Source organism: Lissotriton helveticus, chromosome 10, assembly GCF_964261635.1.
Source record: "Lissotriton helveticus chromosome 10, aLisHel1.1, whole genome shotgun sequence".
NCBI classification, from domain to species: Eukaryota; Metazoa; Chordata; class Amphibia; order Caudata; family Salamandridae; genus Lissotriton; species Lissotriton helveticus.
This window is the reverse complement of record NC_136071.1, coordinates 285,894,728-285,913,656: the sequence shown is the minus strand read 5'-3', so window position 1 is coordinate 285,913,656 and position 18,929 is coordinate 285,894,728. Positions and strand designations below refer to the sequence as shown.

Below are 18,929 nucleotides of genomic sequence, written 5' to 3'. Positions count from 1 at the left end.
GGGAAGTGCAAGCAGAGGAGCCTCAATAAAGCTGACGATAAGTGAGGGGGTAATGTAAACAAAGGAGCCTGATTAAAGCTGATGAGAAGGGAGTGGGAGTACGAGCAAAGGAGCCATTAGAAAAACCCAGATGGCAGCTGTGCAATTGCACGCTCTCGTGAACGCAGGCATTAGGCCAGCAAAACCCTGTGGGTAGGACTTTGAAAACCCACTTACTATAGTCGAGCAAGCAGCGCATGCGCTGCTCTAGGCTCGACCCAAAAATTCTATCTTACAGCCTGGTGGTTGACTGAGATGATTCTGCCCCTGGGACAGCTATTTTCCCTAAGCAGTTGAACTTCTCTTGGTGGTGGGGGAGGGTCTATCACAGGTCTGGTGGCTCAGTGGACCAATGCTTCAACTGCAGGAATCTGTGTTTGACCTTATGGTCACAGGTTCAAATCCCGGCAGGTCCACTCAGCCTTTCATCCATTAATAAAATGAGTACCATTGAGTTGGGTAACAATAAACAACTGTTATTCAGTGCCAAAATACCTGCAGGTGAACGTGCGTTTTACAAATACATATGTTATGTTATCACTCTTTGCTCTCAAAAGGGCATTGCAGGCTTCTTCTTTAAGGCTTTACTTCCTCACTTAAGGAGTGATTTTGTTTTGCAGTTCTCCACCAACGGATGAAAATTACACAGCAGTCATGAAACATCAGTTTGGGCACCTCATTGCCACAGTGCCTTGGTGGTGTTTTATTTTATGAATTCACGTTTGTTCTACTTTCTTTGCTCAGTGATGAATACATGATCCCTATGTGATAGCTGAGTGATCAGCATAACGTTTCCATGTGCTTCTGTAATTTTTCCGCCATTATATATGTTTTACAGGCTGGGAATGTAATTGCAGACTCAGACACTGTTGTGCCTCCCAAAAATGGGGAGATGTTTCACCCTTTATACAATGGTATCATCGTTATCCAAGCTTCCAATGCCAATCTAGTTAAGATAGCCATTATTTACCCGCTACTCAAAAATGCGGTTTCAACAAAACCCAATGACCCCTGCATTCACCCTACCATCACTCGGAACATTACTAGTCCCCCCCCACACCTCCTTGGAGAGGCCTTCACTCTATCTTAATCACACTTCCCCTTTAGATGACCACAGAGTGGCACTGTTCTCTGTAGATTTTCCCCAACCCCCTAGACCCCTGACGCAGAATGTGAGTGACTTTATGGACTCACTCGTCGAAGTAAAAGTCACTCACATTCTGCGTCAGGGGTCTAGGGGTTTGGGGAAAATCCCGGGTGGCTCAATCAAGATGAGGAACTAGCAATCCACCTGAGAACATAGATATTATGCAATAATCTTGAGACAATGATAATCACCTGCAGGCAACCTGTTCTCTGCATATAGAGATTATTGTGCCCTATTCCTGTCCCCGCCCTTACTATCCCTCTAGAAATCATTTTATGACTGTCATTCTTAGAAAATGTGGACATTTCTTTCTGTATGAATAGTAATTTTGCAATGCTCAGATGACTCTGAATTTGAGATTTTTTAATATCACCTCGCTAATTTTATTTATTCTTTATTTTATTTTTTCTTAACAGACGACAAGGAAGGGGCCCAAACACTGTATTCACTTTCACGGGCTCCTTATCCTTTTTACACAGAATCACCAAGCACTTTATTCACAGTAAAGCAGCCAGCAGTACCCGGATTGTTACTTGTACACAATAAATAGCACATTGAACACAATCGATTAGAAGACATGGGTACTTGGTACTATATGTCATAAACCTAATGTATTCTGGGCATTGTGGTTGAAGGGTTGCAATATCATGTGTTTCAGTATTTTGCCTTATGATTATTAGTTAATTTGATAAAGGTTATTGATGTCTTTTACATAGTAACTGATTGGTACCGAATTTCCGTAAGAGGTGAGCCGTATTTTACCTAGTGACAGTCATGATTATCAATGACCATGCCTAACATTATAGGGAGGTATTTGTGAACTGAAATGATATGTTTTGAACATTATTGCTTAACAATAATATTGCCCTGAACCACAAGGACCAGCATGCACTGGCCTCCTGAATCGGGTATTTTAAGCAGAGAGAGGACAATGCCTAAGAAGAGGCACCAAATGTGTTCAATATATGCTAGAAAGACAGAACTAATAGAAGTACCACTGTGTCTTACATGATATTATATTTCTGTTCATTATGTGGGAGACAGCAAGCAAAATAATATCGAGTATTTGATGTCCCGACAGGACATCTCGAATTATTTGTGTATACGTGTTAAATATATATTCAGTATATATATTTTTATGTATGTTAATTTTGTATATTAGACATGAATCTTAAAGCGACATTTACAATTTTGCATATTTCAAAATGTCGGCCGCTGTCGTCCCAAATCAAGCAATAGAAAAAACGTTTTCCTATTTCTCTGTTTAACAATTCTGTGGGCTGTGTAATGCCTTATTAAGATCCTTGGTTGCACAATTTCTTCGACGTGAGCAAGGCTTTTTAGCCGAAACATGTTGTTGTAGGAATAAACACCCTGAAAACTATTTCTGGCATCTTGCTACTTTATTGAGAGAGTACGATACTTGAACACTTTCGAATTTTGATTTCCGGCATGCTCCACCGGTGTGTACGCCAACTCCCGTGGGGCCCAAAGGAACGGAAGGAGCACTCTTTTGGAAATAGGGGGGGCATTTAATGATCAACTTAAAATTGACACTTCTCTCCAGTTTGAAGGTGGGCATAATTCTCAAGATATGGGACCCGATTCACAAATTGCTTCCACCCTCGAAGAGCTTTCTCAGTGAGACTACAGAGGACCTACATTCTATGCCTAGCAGCCTCCTAGAAAAATACTCTTATTGGATGAAATTATTCATGAGACAGAAGAAAGATTCATCTAGGCTGACCATTCTAGCTAAGCAAAATTATTTCAATGCTTATAATCAACCAGACCCTAAAATGATTAGAGACATAGGGCCCTATTATGATGGCGGACGGACTTGCGTCCGTCCGCCACCCACGAGGAAGAGGGACCGTCCGCATGGGCAGCGGCGGTCCCTCCATGGCAATTAGGATGTAACCGCCACATCCCCTACCTTTAAGATTGCGGCAGATGCTGCTTCAAGCAGCACCCGCCGCAAGGTTAAAAAATGCATGTATACCTTTGCATGCACGAAGCGGCAGGCACCGCGTGGTGCCTGCCGCTTCGTGCACGCAAAGGCATTGGGGTACCATAGGTACCCCCCATGTGCAACCCCCACTCCCCTTTACCCCTGGGGGCCCGCAACGGGCCCCCAAACAAAAGACCGTATGCCATTCCACGGCGGAAATGCCGCAGTGGAAAGGCATAGTACCGCAGACATCCTAATATGCCTGGCCCGGAGGATGCAGATTATCCGCAATCATAATGGGCCCCATAGGTAGGGTCTTCAATCAGATTATTAGATGCCAATGTTCGCTCAACTGTATAGTAATGGGCAAAATAATTAAGTCCTTAAAGAATAAAGAAATAGACTTAGCAGCCTACAAGCAAAAAACAAGCTGATTTAAAATGGATTGCTGTAAGAGAGGCAGTAGTCTCTAAAAACACTAGGAAGTTTTGGTCCCTGGTAGGAGAAGATTGTCAAAATAGGAAAGCATCTACTCCGTTGTCTATCAACAGTATAACTTGGGTGCAGTATGAACTGCCAATACAGTTGCCTAGTTGAATGCATATAAGGGTAATTATACCTGTGAATATGGCCCCACTTCAACAGCCTTGATAAAAAACCTTTATCCTGAAATCAAGTTAATCAAGTGCAATGGGGCCAGATGAGAATCTGATCTGGGTTATAAAAAACAGATGCCTCACTCTGATCCCGGTTTCGTGCTCCAATCTGTCATTCTGTATGAGTAGGATGCAGTTGCCTCTTCTTGGAAAGGCAGTCATTCTTTACCCCTGTATAAAAAAGGCAAGGGAGCCTCCCCCAATAGTTACTGTAAAATAGCACTTTTAGATGCCACGGGTAAGGTTTTTGCTAACGGTTTATTGGACCACTTGATAGGAAGGGTGGCTGATATGGGTGTTCTTTCAAGGGAACAAGCAGACTTTAGGTTTACCTGTACTGCCCTGGATAATATTTAAATTATCCAGACTATCACCGAAAAGTACATAAAGACAAGAGGGTAATTTGTTTATACGTCGTATCCCCTGCTCTCTACTCAACTTAATTTTGGCCTTGCATTCTGCCACCTGGTGGCAAGTGCTTCCTGGGAGGAAATCAAGGTCTCTTAAGTAAGACATTAACAATATGGGTTGAAACAAGGTTGCCTTTCAGTGCCCTTCTTGTTCTCTCTATGTGTAGCAAACTTACCCAAAGTTCTCTCTTCATATATTGGAGACCACCCCCGACCGAGGTAGGCAGGGAGGGTATAAGCTGCCTGCCAAATATGCAGCTTTGAAGCCTAAGGGCCATCATAAAAGGTTGGATCGCCTTTGAAACATTTGCAGAAGAACGTTTTTGAAACATAAATATATCTAAAAGTAAAATACTAATATTTAAAGGCAAACATCACATGGTATTTATTTGGAGAAGGAAATTCTTGAGGTGGTTAAGTCCTGTATATACCTAAGAAAAATCTTTAGTTCCAATTTATCAGACAGTACCCATATAGCCCACTTACACTCTAAAGCAATAGGCTGAGAACTTTGTTTAACGCCCATGATTGTACTAATTTTTCCTTTTTAATTCAGCTATATAGTTTAAAAATCTCACCAACCCTGTTATATGTGAAAGTGGTCTTGCCAATTGATAACTGGCTCTTTAAGAACTCTGTGGCGGCCGGGTAAACTCCTACAGAGATTATGTAACTTGAATAATTTAGCTTGAACGTCCATTCTTCAGTTAGAACTAGGTCTTGTAAGTACTTTTATCCTGAGCCTGGCTGCAGCTTTACGTTGAGGATTCTGATTAATTCAATCTGATGCCAATTCCCTGCGGAGGTTACTCTGGAGGTACATTTTTACTAAGCAAAGGCAGGAGAGTATTTGTATGTGGCCCTAGGTCATTTTTTTTTTTTTTTTTTTTATTAGAAATTTTTATTGATATACAAAGAAGGTCGTACAAAAATATATATATACAGTACAGATAGAGGTACACAGGCGTCGATCATATATATCCATTGTCTATTGTTCTCCCTCCATTGGAGAAGAAAAGAGAAAAGAGAGGGGGGGGGGGGTTGATTGTCCTTTATTGGGTCGTTCTCAGGAGCTCATCAAGCGGGTCCCACATGTGCAGCTTGGCTTTGTGTTCTTTCGAGAACGTGCCTGTGATGTTGTCAGCCCCCCTCAGGAAGGTAATCCAGTTGATCCATGTTTTAAAGTTTGCTTTGGCTGTGTTTTTCCAGTTCGTTAGGATCATTTTGAGGGCTGCTGTGAGGAGTAGGTCTAAGAGTTCTCTTTCTTCTTTACTTTTAAGGTCCGCTGTTAGGTGCTCAGTCGCCAGGCTGACGAAGCTGATCTCCAGATTTGTTTTGAGCATATCGTTCAGGAAGGTGTTGATTTGTGCCCAGAACTTCTTAACTTTCACGCAGGTGAAGACAAGGTGTTCGAGGGTCCCTTCCTCTTTCAGACAGTTCCAGCATTTGTCTGAGTCTGCTATGCCGACCTTGTGGAGTCTGGATGGTGTCCAGTATGCGTTGTGGAGCAGCCAGTATTTTGTTTGCGCTAGTTGTGGGGTGATTTTGTTTGTTGTCGCTGAACTCCACATTATTGCTCGCTCCTTTTCATTTAATTGCCTGCCCAGGCGCATCTCCCAAGTGTTGGTTGCTTTTTTGTTCTGCGCCATCTTAGATGGGCTGAGTAGTTTATAGATTTTTGCCGTTTGATGACCTGCTGAGTCGATGAGCTGCATATACTTGATGATCCCCGGCTCTCCTCCGCACAGGTTAGCCTTTGTTATCGCTGTCTTAATTTTTAAGAAGTTGTAGAACTCTTGGTTCGGGAGGTCATGTAGCTGCTGCACGTTTTGGAACGTCAGCGGTTTTTTCTTTGTTTCCAATTGGCTGGGCGTGCTGATGCCTTCGCCAATCCACGTATCATTGTGCAGTATCGCCCCTTGGTAGGTCACTTTAGAGTTAAACCAGATGGATTCCCAAGCCGTGCCCTTCAGCTTCTGTGCCATGAGCCTGTCAACTTTCAGCAGGGCATCTCTGGTGTGTTTCAGTATGGCGCTTGTTTTCAGTGGGTGCCGGTTTGCTGTTAGGAGTGCTATTGGCTTGAGTCCTCCTAGGATGTCTTGTTCGACCTCCAGCCATACCGGCCTGTACGTTTGTGTGGCATCTACCCAGGCGATACCCTGCCTTGCCAGACAAGCCGTCTGGTATGTCTTGAAGTTCGCCAGGTTAAGGCCTCCGAGGTCTCTTGACAGTCTTAGTTTTTGTAGGCTTATCCTTGGCTTCTTGTTTTTCCACAGGAAGATGTTTATCAGCTGGTCCAATTTTTTGTGAAATGTCTCTGTCATTGGGAGTGGTAGCATTGATAGCGTGTAGTTTATTACCGGTGTTATCATCATTTTGATCGTTTCAATGCGTCCCCACCAGCTGATGAACTTTGGTGACCATAACTCCAGTCTCTCCTTAATCTTCTTCAGCGTGAGATCCTCGTTGTGTTGGAGAGTTGACGTGAGATCTCTCCCAAAGTGGAGCCCTAGGTACTTCAGAGGTTTCGTTTGCCATGCTAGGCCGGAATCGCCTAGGACTTCTCTTGTGGTGTGGACATTCATCGGTTTACACTCCGATTTCTCCTTATTGAGTTTGTAGCCTGAGGCTTCTGCGTATTCACCTATTGTGGCCATCAGAGCTTTTATCGACGTGGAGGGGTTCGCTGTTGTGATTAGGATGTCGTCGGCGTATGCCGCTAGTTTGATGGTCTTTCTCTTGAGCTTTACGCCTGTTATCTCGGTGTTGTCCCTGATTCGGGCTAGCAGGGGCTCTAGTGCGAGCAGGAATAGTCCGGGGGAGAGGGGGCATCCTTGTCTGGTGCCTCTGCCCAGCGTGAGTGTTTCGGATGCGCTCCCGTTTACCACTATTTTCGCCTTTGGTTTGTTGTAGAGGGCCATGACCATCGCCGTGTACTTCCTGCCTAGGCCAAATGCTCCCAGACAGTTACCCAGGAAGGGCCACGAGACTCTGTCAAACGCCTTCTCCGCATCCAGCGCTATCATGACTGCCTGCTCGTTGCTGCTTGCTGTGTGGTTGATCAGGTGGCACAGTAACCTTGTGTTGTCCTGCGACAGTCTGTTCTTTATATATCCCACTTGTGAGGGGTGGATGATGTTCGGCAGGATCCTGTATAGTCTGTTGGCTAAGACTTTTGCGTAGATCTTGCAGTCGACGTTTATTAGCGATATTGGTCTGTAGTTCTGGGGGTATTGTGGGTCTTTCCCCTCCTTGGGGATTATGGTGATGTTGGCCTCGCACATGGACTCCGTCATCCTCCCTTTCTGGATGCATGTCGAGTATGTTTGTGCCATCAGTGTTTTGATGTGTTCGCTGAAGGTTTTATAGAATGTCGCCGAGTACCCATCTGGTCCTGGCGCCTTGTTCCGTTTCAACTGGCTAATGGCGCTTCCAATCTCTTCCTCCGAGATATCAGCTTCGAGCGATTCCCTCTCCGCCTCGTCTAGCTTCGGCAGATTGGTCTTACTGAGTAGGTCACGTCCTGCATCTTTGCTCAAGTTTTGATCCTCGGTGTACAGCTCTTGGTAAAATTGTCTGAAAACCTCTAGTATTCCTTTGTTCGTTGTTTGGGATTTGTTCGTGCGGTCTGTTATCGCTGCTATCATGTGTTGCCTTTGTTTTGCCTTCAGATAGGACGCTAGCTGTTTCCCCGCTTTGTTTGCGGCACATAGGTTGACCGACTTGAACTTCGTCAGCCAGGAGCCCGCTCTTTCACTTAGGATCTTGTTCAGCTCGTATTTCTTTTTTGTGAGCAAAGTGAGCGTGTTTCTGTCCGTTATGTTGGCACAGTGACCTCTCTCCAGTGCTGTTATTTCCTCCTCGAGCTCCCGGAGTTTTTTGTTCCGCCCTCTGTTCATCCTGGCCTTGATGTTTATCAAAGTTCCCCTTATTGTCGCTTTGAGGGCATCCCATACAGTGTCTTTCCCTACCTCGCCATTGTCGTTGTGCTCGAGGTACTCTTTGATTGTGGCTTCAATTTCTCTGACGTTCTCTCTGTTCTGGAGGATGTCATCGTTCAGTCTCCACCTCCTCGTTGGGTTCTCATTGTGTTTCCCACTTAGAGTGAGTGTTATGTGAGCGTGGTCTGAGACGGTGATTGTGGCTATCTCCGTATCTTCTATGAGGTGCGTGTGTGTGTTGGACATCAGTATGTAGTCGATCCTGCTGTAAGAGTTGTGTGGGTGTGAGTAGAAGGTATATTCTCGCGCTGTCGGGTGTTGGAGCCTCCACGGGTCTGCCAGTTGATGTTTGGTGCATAGGTCTTTGAGGGTGTTGTTGTTGTTGTTGGAGTTATGACTCGGTCTGCTCGGGTGCCTGTCTGTTGCCTGGTCCATCGTCTTGTTCATGTCCCCCGCTGTGATCAGGAGGTCCTCTTGGGGGAGATCTGCTAGCTTGCTGTCTACTCCCAGCCAGAATTGCTTGTCTTCCGAGTTCGGACCGTAAATATTGACCATGTGGATTGTGTCGCTTCCTCTCTGGACGCTTGCTATGAGCATGCGGCCATCATCATCAGTGTCTACTGCTAGTGTTGTCATGGTGGCCTTTTTGCTCAGGATGGTTATTACTCCTCTTTTTTTCCCTTTTGCCGGCGAGCAGAGTACCTCCCCTATCCATCTCGCCTTGACGAATTCGCCTCCTCTTTGGAGAGCTTGGTCTCTTGGAGCATGTACACATCTCCCTTTAGTTTGGACAAGTAGTCTAGGATTTTCCTACGTTTGACTGGGTGGTTCAGTCCTTTAACATTCATGGACACTACCTTCAGGTCAGTGGCCAGGCCCGCTCTAGTTGGGTTTGTCATGGTGGTTTGGCTTCGTCGCTTGTGCTTTGCGTTCTGCGGCCCCCCCCGGGGTGGTGGATGGGAAAAAAGAGATAGGAAAAGTATAGAATGCCTGTGGAGAAAGGCAAGATTCTAGGTCCTTTGTTCATGATGCGACTGGCGGCTCTGCCGTGTACCGTCATATTCGCCGACTTCACTCCCCCCCCTGGCCCGACCCCCTCCCTCCCTCCCCCCTCCCCCCCGTCAGTAGTAAAACGGGTGTGCGGCAGCAAGGGTCCTCCCACTCCCCCCCCCCCAAGTTCTTCCTAAGTCCTTTTGTCCTTAGCATGCTGGCCAAACCCAAAACGAGAAGAAAGAGATAAAAAAAACTCTGCCCCTCCTGGTCAATTTCAAAAGAAAAGGATATGGTAGGCGCATTGCCCGTTCTTTCCCTGGCCGCCGTGGCCATGCAGCGGTAGGTGTGGTTGTTCTTGAAGTTTGGTAGCTTACGTCTTGCGGCCTTCTGAGGTAGTGTTTTGATATCGTATGAGGTATATTCTCTTTTCCTTGAGGTAGATTGTTGTTACTGTCAGAGTCTATTTGCATGGTTGCTCATGCTTGGTCCTCCAGGCCATTGTTCGTAGCAGTCAAGAGTCTCGGTGGCTGCTGTTGCTCCTGTGTCTGGTTGACTGCGATACACGTGTTCCTTCAAAAGCACTCCTTCTTATTCACCTCCTTCCTGTGTTTCATCAGAGGATGCCCTTCTCTTTGCCCCTGGGCTCGGCAGCTCCATCTCCTCTGGTTCCGGGTCCCGTAGGTATCGGTGCAGGTCGTTGGGGTCGTCGAAAATTCTGCTTCCGTGTCTGTCTGTCACTCTCATCCTGGACGGGCCTGCAAATGTAAAAGCAATGTTCTTTTTCCGCAAATGTTCCCTTTGGGCTAGGAAACCCTTCCTCACTTCGACTGTTAGTTTGGAGAAGTCCTGGGTGATGGTTACTTTGCTCCCGTTTATCACCATCGGGCGGCCCTTCCTAGCTACCGCAAATATCGCCTCTGTTTGGTTCTCTCTTAGGGGTTTGCATATAATGGGCCTAGGGGCATTGCTGTTCATATGCTTCCTGGCCGGTATGCGGTAGGCTTTGGTAATCTCCAGCGGTTTGTCGAAACTGAGTCCCGTTATTTTAGGTATTAAGGCCTCCAGCATCAGGGCGCATGCCCCCGGTGTGTCTTCTTCCTCCTCGGGAACCCCTAGGAGTCTTATGTTCCCCTTGCGGCTCCTGTCCTCCTGCTCCGCCATGGCCTTTTGTAGCGCCGTTGTTCTCTTTATCACGAGGCCCATGTCCTTATGCGTTATGTTTGCGCTGTCCTCCAGCATGCCTACTCTCTTCTCTACTTCGTCTATTCTGCCATTGGCTCTGCTCTGCTCAGCTCTGATTGCTATTAGCTCCATTTGGATGCTGTCTACTGTCTTTTTCGTGGCTTTCGCCAGCTCATTCCCTTCGGTTATTTTCTTTAGGAGCGTATCCAGCGTGATTGTGCCTTCCCCGTGGTTGTTTCGCTCCTTTCCCGGGGACGGTGGGATTTCATTCTTACTCTTCTTCGGGTCGTTTGTGCCTTGTTTCCCATCTCTGCCCGCCATGGCCTCGGTCCCTCTTTTGACCTGGTTGTTCTTGGGCTTCCCTTCTGTTGGTTGGCGTCCTCTTGCGGCTTTGTCTCCCCCTCTACCCTCTCTGAGCCTCAGGGCGTTTATCAGCGTTGTGGTGTCGTCTCTAAACCTGGGTGGCCACTTGACCACTCTGGTTTTCGTTCTATACTCCGCCAGCCTCCTGCACCGTGGTCTCTGGTCCTTTTTCCCCTTTCCGGTGGTTTGTGAGGGCACGTTGTTGTCTGCGCCCCTTGCTTGACTGGTGCTGCTTGCCTGACGCTGCTTGAGTAGCGCTCGATTGATTGCCCCTTAGAACCCGGCCTTAGTTCTGAGTAGCGCTCATCTGTTTGCGCTGTTTGTTGGATTGTGGTGCGCCGCTCTGGCGCTTTTTGGTGGGGTAGCCCCCTTCTGCTTCCCCCCTCTCCCAAGATGACCACTTTGTTTTGGCTTCACCGCTTCCTTGGTTCCGCTTTGTAAATGTCAGCCTTAGATCTGAGTTGCAGGTTGCAGGTTGAGGGGTGTACCGCTGTGTGTTTCTCCTCACCAAGGATGGCTGCCTGGCGCTGCTTGGGCTGTACTTGGTGATTGCCCTTTCCCAGCCTTAGTTCTGAGCTGTGGGTTATAGGAAATACCAAGGCTGCCAGCGCACTCGTTTATGCTGATCTGCCTTACTGTTCCGCTATGCCAGGGCTTTGCTTACTTGTTTGGTAGGGCTGTTTTTCGGCAAGATGGCCGCCCTGTACTTTTCCCCTCACCAAGATGGCCGCCTTGTTGTCGTTTCCCTCGCTATCGTAACGCTACTTGGTCTTTGCCTTATTTCCGAGTGTTGGGTTGTGAGAGATATGGCCAGCGTGCTTGTCGGTCTATTTCGTGCTGGCCGCTGTGGGCTGTGCTTGGGAGAGCGCCTTATTTGAAGTTTACACTTCCTGAGTTTTGCTCGCTAGTTGGGAGAGTGCAGCCAGTGCGTTCTCTGCGGAGATGCTTCCGCGTGTTTCTTGCGCTGGGTACTTTTGCGCTGTCGCTATTCTTTGCCTTGTGTTTGCGCTGTTCGTTGGGCGCGCGGGCCGTGTTACTGTAGGGAGCTTTAGCAAGATGGCCGCCCCCGTGCTTCTTCGCACCTCCCCAAGATGGCCGCCTTGTTGTTGTCGGCTTCCGCTGCTTGGTTTTGCTTGAAATGACTGTCCCCCCTCTTTTTTTTAAAGTTTTAAATTCCCAGCCTTAGTTTCTGGGTTGCGGGTTATAGTCAACAAGGGGGCGACTAGCTCACTTGTTGCGCTGTTCTGCTCGCGCTATCTCGCTTTGTTGGGGCTTGCCTGCTTACTTGGTTGACCCTCCAGCTGTTGCTTCCGCTGCGCCGCTCGCCTCTACTGCCTCTCTCTTCCGCCGGGGCGGTGTTTGCGCTGTTCGTTGGGAGCGCGGGGCATATTACTGTACGGAGCTTTAGCAAGATGGCCGCCCCCGTGCTTCTTTGCACCTCATCCAGATGGCCGTCCTGTTGTTGTTGGCTTCCGTTGCCTTGATGGCCGCCTTGTTGTTGTCGGCTTGTGCGTTCTCTGCGGAGATGCTTCCGCTTGTTTCTTGCGCTGGTTACTTTTGCGCTGTCGCTATTCTTTGCCTTGTGTTTGCGCTGTTCGTTGGGCGCGCGGGGCGTGTTACTGTAGGGAGCTTTAGCAAGATGGCCGCCCCCGTGCTTCTTCGCACCTCCCCCAGATGGCCGCCTTGTTGTTGTCGGCTTCCGCTGCTTGGTTTTGCTTGAAATGACTGTCCCCCCTCTTTTTTTTAAGTTTTAAATTCCCAGCCTTAGTTTCTGGGTTGCGGGTTATAGTCAGCAAGGGGGTGACTAGCTCACTTGTTGCGCTGTCCTGCTCGCGCTATCTCGCTCTGTTGGCGTTTGCCTGCTTACTTGGTTAACCCTCCAGCTGTTGCTTCCGCTGCACCGCTCGCCTCTACTGCCTCTCTCTTCTGCCGGGGCGGTAGGATTGGGGCAGTCGTGTGTTGTGTCTCTGGGCTAGCTTGTTATCTTCCCCCGGATCTGCTTGGTTAAGCCGCCATCTTGGGGTCGCTCCTCTTTTCCCCCTGGCAGCTCGTCTTCTCCTCCGTCCTCGCCTCGTTCCTGGACTTTTCCTCTCACTGAGCCTCGCGCGGGGTACCTGACCGGTTCCCACACACTTCCCTGGCTTTTGGGACCGTTTCTCACGGGTTGAACAATGATGCGCGCCGCTCGTTGGACTTGGGGGTCGGGAGCTCCGGACTTAGGTCTCTAGCCTCCTTGCCATCCAAGCCACGCCCCCGCCCTAGGTCATTTTTTAATTAAAACAAGAGGCACAAGAATCTCTGTGCATATCAGAGCTTCAACTTTTTTTTTTAAACTCATATCCAGTACTGGCCATGGAATTAGATATGGTTTCCTGTCATACAAATGGTAGACACGATAAAGTACGTCCTTCCTGTAATATGAAGAGAACACAACCATATCTGAAATAGAACATAAAGTTTGATGCTCCTTGTTAGACTTCATATGTACTGATTCATGAATATTACAGGAGCTTGGGAAACAATTAGTAGACAGAAGCAAACATGCAATTTCTTTTTTTTTCTTCAGAGTTTTATATAGCGCAAACTTGACCCGAATTGTGTATCAGAGCGCTTTACATAGCACCAGTTACGTTACATGAAGACACACATTTATTTTTGTTAGGCACAGGGAGATTAAGTGTTTTGCCCAGAATCACAGGATGTTCAGCGTCATTGCCGAGACTCGAACCCAGTTCCCCAGATTTGAGGTCGACCACTCTGGCCGGTAGGCCAACTCCTCTCTTCAAGCGAAATCACGATTCTGATCATGTGATCTTTGTATGCCCCACGCTCCACGCATTATGTGTAAAGTACATACATTTGCTGTTTACCCACAATATTATTTGTACTGTAGATAATGCATATGTAAGTGGATATAATTCAGAAAATGAAATGATCTGGTAACGATTTTTATATTTTTTAAATATTATTTTAAAACTATATTGAGGTTGTTTTAAATTCTGTTTTTTATGGAATTGTATTACCAGCTTCATTATGCTTTAAGTCAGTTGGCAGTGTGCAATATCTTTTTTTTGTTTCATGATAAAGGAGTGAGGTGCATGCACGGGTATAAATGATCAATTTTTATAAATATTTTGCTACATATTTTGCAATTTTAAAAAGCATTTGCCGATATTGAAATTATTATTGTTTTAAGATTATTACTTACTGATAATGGATTGATGTAAAGAGGGGTGTTATAGTTTTACAATTGTTGTTGTTGTCTCAATTTTGGGGTAAAAACTATTAAGTATTTTGTAATTTGCCAATATATGGTGCAATTTTCGTCCCTCCCTGCCCCGGTATACTTTAGGCCTCAATGCACCGTAACACTCACCCATGCGCCATAGTGCAAGGGTGTGTGCGTTCTATAAGGAAGAGTTTTTGTACTGGAAGGGCACATTCTTTTACAGAAACTATTCTCTAACCCGTTACCTGCTTTGCTGTGTTCTGTACAATGCATCATGCATGAAAAGTAGGGAAAATGAGTAGAAATGAAAACATATCTCATAGTTACAACTTCCACTAGAAGGCATTAGATTTTAGTGCAAATCCCTGTCGATTAATGTTGTAGATAGGAATTTGTTTTTAAAACCCATGGGTGGTTGCTTCAAAACCTGTGAGAGGTTTCATGGGAACATCCATGTACCACCCACCCAGTTGTGCATAAGGCAACCTTGTGTTACTTTGTGAAACTGCATTGGATAGTAAATCTCAGCAAAACCCAATACACAATGTTAGTAAATCTGGACCAACATGTCTGATTTTGTTTGGTTGTGGACTTATTACAAAAATTTTATATTTGTTGATATTCGTTGTCATTTACTAAATGCCTACCATATTCCTAATTTTATTCTTCAAATATGTTTTTAATATCAATAATATATTGCTTGTTCCTCTAACATATTCTGCCATGGGCAAACGGCTTCACTCTCTCTGACTCTAATAAGTCAATGATTGAGCCAGAGGTGGTGCACAGAACAAATGTCACGTCCTTTTTTTCAAATCTTTTTATTGAATTTTTGTATTACAAACAAACGGATTGAGTAAAGCTTTGTACAATCCAAACATAGATTATTCTCTAGATCACTGCAAATAGCGCAACCTCTCACAAGAAAGGATTCAGAGCAAGTTAGCTGGAGCGCCATCTCTATCTGTCTTTAAACCCCTATAAATAAAATATATATCATTAAAAGAATGAGACCTTTAAATAGATAAGTAGCATTGAAAATATCTAAAATATTTAACTCATAAACTTTAATTATTATGTAAATAAAACATGACCCACCCAACCCCTCAGTAAACTAAATAACCAGAAATTAAAATTGAATACATAATATTATAAAACATAAACATTTGAAAATAAATAACAATTAACATGTATAGCAATTACCTAACTAGTCAATAAATATTATTATTTAATTGGAACAACATAAAACAATACATTACGATAACATTAAAAAAATAATACATTTAATAATAGCATAAAATAGTATAAGTCAATATAAAATACACCTTCATTAAAAACAATATTAAACTAAACAATGTTTTAAGCATTAATATTGCAGTAAAACAGAACAAAATGATGTACTTACCTTCAATATTTTGGTACATAGAAGTTTAGCAGTCAAGACCACAATATTATGGTTAGATAATATGTTTGAGGTGATATTTAATTGACATACCCCTCTCTCATGTCTCTGAAGTTCATTATGAACTATGCATTCATTTAACATATATTTAAAATGTCAACTGAATAATTTCTCATATTTATGGGTTTTTTCCTTTCCCATCCCTTCTTTTCCTTTCTTTCTTTCTTTCTTTCTTTCTTTCTTTCTTTCTTTCTTTCCTTCCTTCCTTCCTTCCTTCCTTCCTTCCTTCCTTTCTTTCCTTCCTTCCTTCCTTCCTTCCTTCCTTCCTTCCTTCCTTCCTTCCTTCCTTCCTTCCTTCCTTCCTTCCTTCCTTCCTTCCTTCCTTCCTTCCTTTCTTTCTTTCTTTCTTTCTTTCTTTCTTTCTTTCTTTTCTTTCTTTCTTTCTTTCTTTCTTTCTTTCTTTCTTTCTTCCTTCCTTCCTTTCCTTCCTTCCTTCCTTCCTTCCTTCCTTCCTTCCTTCCTTCCTTCCTTCCTTCCTTCCTTCCTTCCTTCCTTCCTTCCTTCCTTCCTTCCTTCCTTTCTTTCTTTCTTTCTTTCTTTCTTTCTTTCTTTCTTTCTTTCTTTCTTTCTTTCTTTCTTTCTTTCTTTCTTTCTTTCTTTCTTTCTTTCTTTCTTTCTTTCTTCCTTTCCTTTCCTTTCCTTTCCTTTCCTTCCTTTCCTTCCTTTCTTTCTTTCCTTCTTATATTTGGCTTTTTATTGATTACCTTCTTTCTTGCAGTGTTTTAATTCGTTCATTCTTTGCAAAGATATAGCACACATTGATGTCATCCTATAGTAAGCTTCAAGTATATAAATGTTTTCAAAATGAAGTTATTTCTCTGATTTGTAGATTTGTACCAATGCTGACAATCTATTATACCGCTGTACGTCTGAGCAGCAAGTAATATATATATATATATATATATAATTCATACACACATAAATATCTACATAGTAATATATGTTCCTATTTTTTTTTCATGTTCAGGTATTGAGTATGCTTCCAGAGTGTGCTATGATGCTTTCAATTGAACGAGAGCGGGAGCAGTGCATGGATGAAGCTGATCCTGAAAATCACACTTCAGGTAAAGTCCTTCTTCTTCTTTTTACTAATTACCTTTCTTGTGACGTATTCCATTGCTATGAATTAGATGATTTCCAAATAAAAAACATTGGTGTTATCGCCTGTCACACCTAAACTTGTAGCCTAGCTTACTCCCATTTGACAAGGATATGGTAGTTACTTGTGCCTGAATAGTGATCACTGATCTGGTTGGCAATGGATTATGATTCAACATAGGCTGACCAAAGAATTTCAACACATACAAAGCTTTAACATGGACCTGTACTCAGTAAATGAAAATAATTCAAGTATAACGTATGGAAAGTAGGATTTACATGATCCTTGCGCCTGGGAGGTTACTATATTTCCTTTGCTGTGTTTATTTAACAATTTTCTGCAATTAGCAAATGTCAGATCTGGAAGTATTGAAATTGTGTACATTGTTTAAATAATATTTGAGCTTTACACCCTATGAATGTTATCAGAATGAGTCTGTGGAGGTTCACTATTTCAATGGCAGTGCAGGAGAGGTACACCACCACTCCATGTGGCATAAACTGCTCAGATTGTAAAAAGCCTGCAACAGAACACTGGCATAGAGAGAATAACAAGTTAAAATGTTCTCCCTTTTCCACTGGATTATGTAGATGATATGGCTACAAAGAACTTGGAAATATCTCAACGTAAGCCCTTATTTTCTGCCTACTCTTACTTACACATGTCCATCATGCACCAGCCTTTGCCCCATATGGCGATAGGAGATTGTCTCTTTTATGTGCTGATGGCTATGACCCATTTCTCTCCAGAGGATCTCAACTATCTGCAGGCTTCGGACCAAGTGGACCCTGATCTCAAGGCATGCTGGGCTCCATGTACCAGTGCACGTATTTTAAGGTAGAGCGTCTTACTGCATTATGCCTCAACCCCAGGCCAGGGCTGAGCTAATACATTGACGGAACCAGTAGTGATTATATGATTTTCTATGGTTGAAACATTGTGTTCTGCACTGTGGAGTGCTGTATAAGTGACACACCAATTTCTAAACCTTTGTAGGAGGTAGCTGATAATATAATAAAACCACTTTGTGTTGTAATCTTGATAGTTGTTTAGGGAAAACAACGGTTCAGTTTGGCCCAATCGGCCCTATGCAACCAAGTGGGGTCCCCAAGGAGAACACAAGGTAAAATTTAGGCTAGACAATTAATCATTGCGTGTGCACGAAAGTAGTAGGGGAGCATATGTGGGCGCACAAGAGTGATTCGCTCCAGCGCGCCTACCAGAATGGTGTTTGATTCCCAAATAGAAGCTTAAACTAATTGAAGCTCCACTAACGAGGCACCTCATACGTTGGGCGCCTTGCCATTGATGGCTCATCCTTGTGTCTTTCTAATTGAGGACTGTCCTGCCAGCACATTAGCCACGCACCCGCCCTCCCGCCTCCAAACTTTTTAAATCCACCCTTAAGGCTGGGAGCATTGCCATTGACGGCTCACCCGCGCGGCCTCCTTAAATAAGGACCTATCCTATCTGCAGGCGATTTAATCCCGGATACCAGAGCACCGCTGAACCGCCGGGGGGGTCATCGTGGAATTCCACTACCCTTCTCCAATTGATATAGCAGTAAACCCTTTAGTTGGTCCAAGACTTTCACGAGAGCAGACTCAACCAGATTTCCCTCACATACTACTTTCGGCTGGAAGTAGTTCCCCCACGAACTAAGGAAAAACGCACAGTACTTCAAGGCAAGTGGAATATTCCTGTACTTACCATAGACCGCTTTGACTACTAAAATCCCCCCTCCCCTATGGACAGTGGCCCCAGTAGAGATTTCAGGTAGCTCACTTATTGTCCTGAAGATGATCTTAAGTCCCTAAAAGATCGAAACGCGGTCGACCCCTACAACAGGAACTTCCTCAATTGTACTTACTTATGTGAAGTTCCTCCTCTGTTGTCAATGCGATGTAATGTTTTTAAGTTCACCTCACTTTGTGACATTACGCACCTGTCACTTTATGCGAGCACCTGATTACTCCGACTATTTCCAATCATGCTTGTGTGAAATAAAATGTCTATTTTACACCACATATGCTCCCCTACTACTTTCGTGCTCCCGCAATGATTAATTGTCTAGACTAAATTTTACCTTGTGTCCTCCTCGGGGAACCCACTTTGTTGCATAGGACCCAATTGGGCCAAACTGAACCGTTGTTTTCCCTAAACATATGTTAACCCCAGGTTCTTCTAACCGGGTACCCTTGTTCTACCATACTACCTTGTAATCTTGATAGTGGCGCTGCCTAACTAATTATCTGAATTACAGATCTGTGAAAGTTTATTGCCTGAGTAAATCGTAACCGTTAAAATGCCTGGAAGGTTAACAGAGATGGGATAACGTTTTGATAGAAGCAGTTGTATTTGTCCTCTTATGGGCGAGGAGCTTTGCAGGTGAGGATCCCTGGCCCCCTTTTTTTAAATGGAAATATAGAGGTGATGGTACTCATTCTTCAGAGCAGC

General features: G+C 44.5%; 1 protein-coding gene across 1 annotated transcript in view; it reads left to right on the top strand.

Moving 5' to 3' along the window:
* VIPR1 (vasoactive intestinal peptide receptor 1) overlaps positions 1-18,929 on the top strand; it is an 851,558-nt gene that overhangs the window by 243,128 nt on the left and 589,501 nt on the right. The window contains exon 2 of the mRNA XM_078665320.1: positions 16,341-16,437. Coding sequence (XP_078521446.1) covers positions 16,341-16,437 — 97 coding nt within the window. The remainder of the gene's footprint in view (positions 1-16,340; positions 16,438-18,929) is intronic.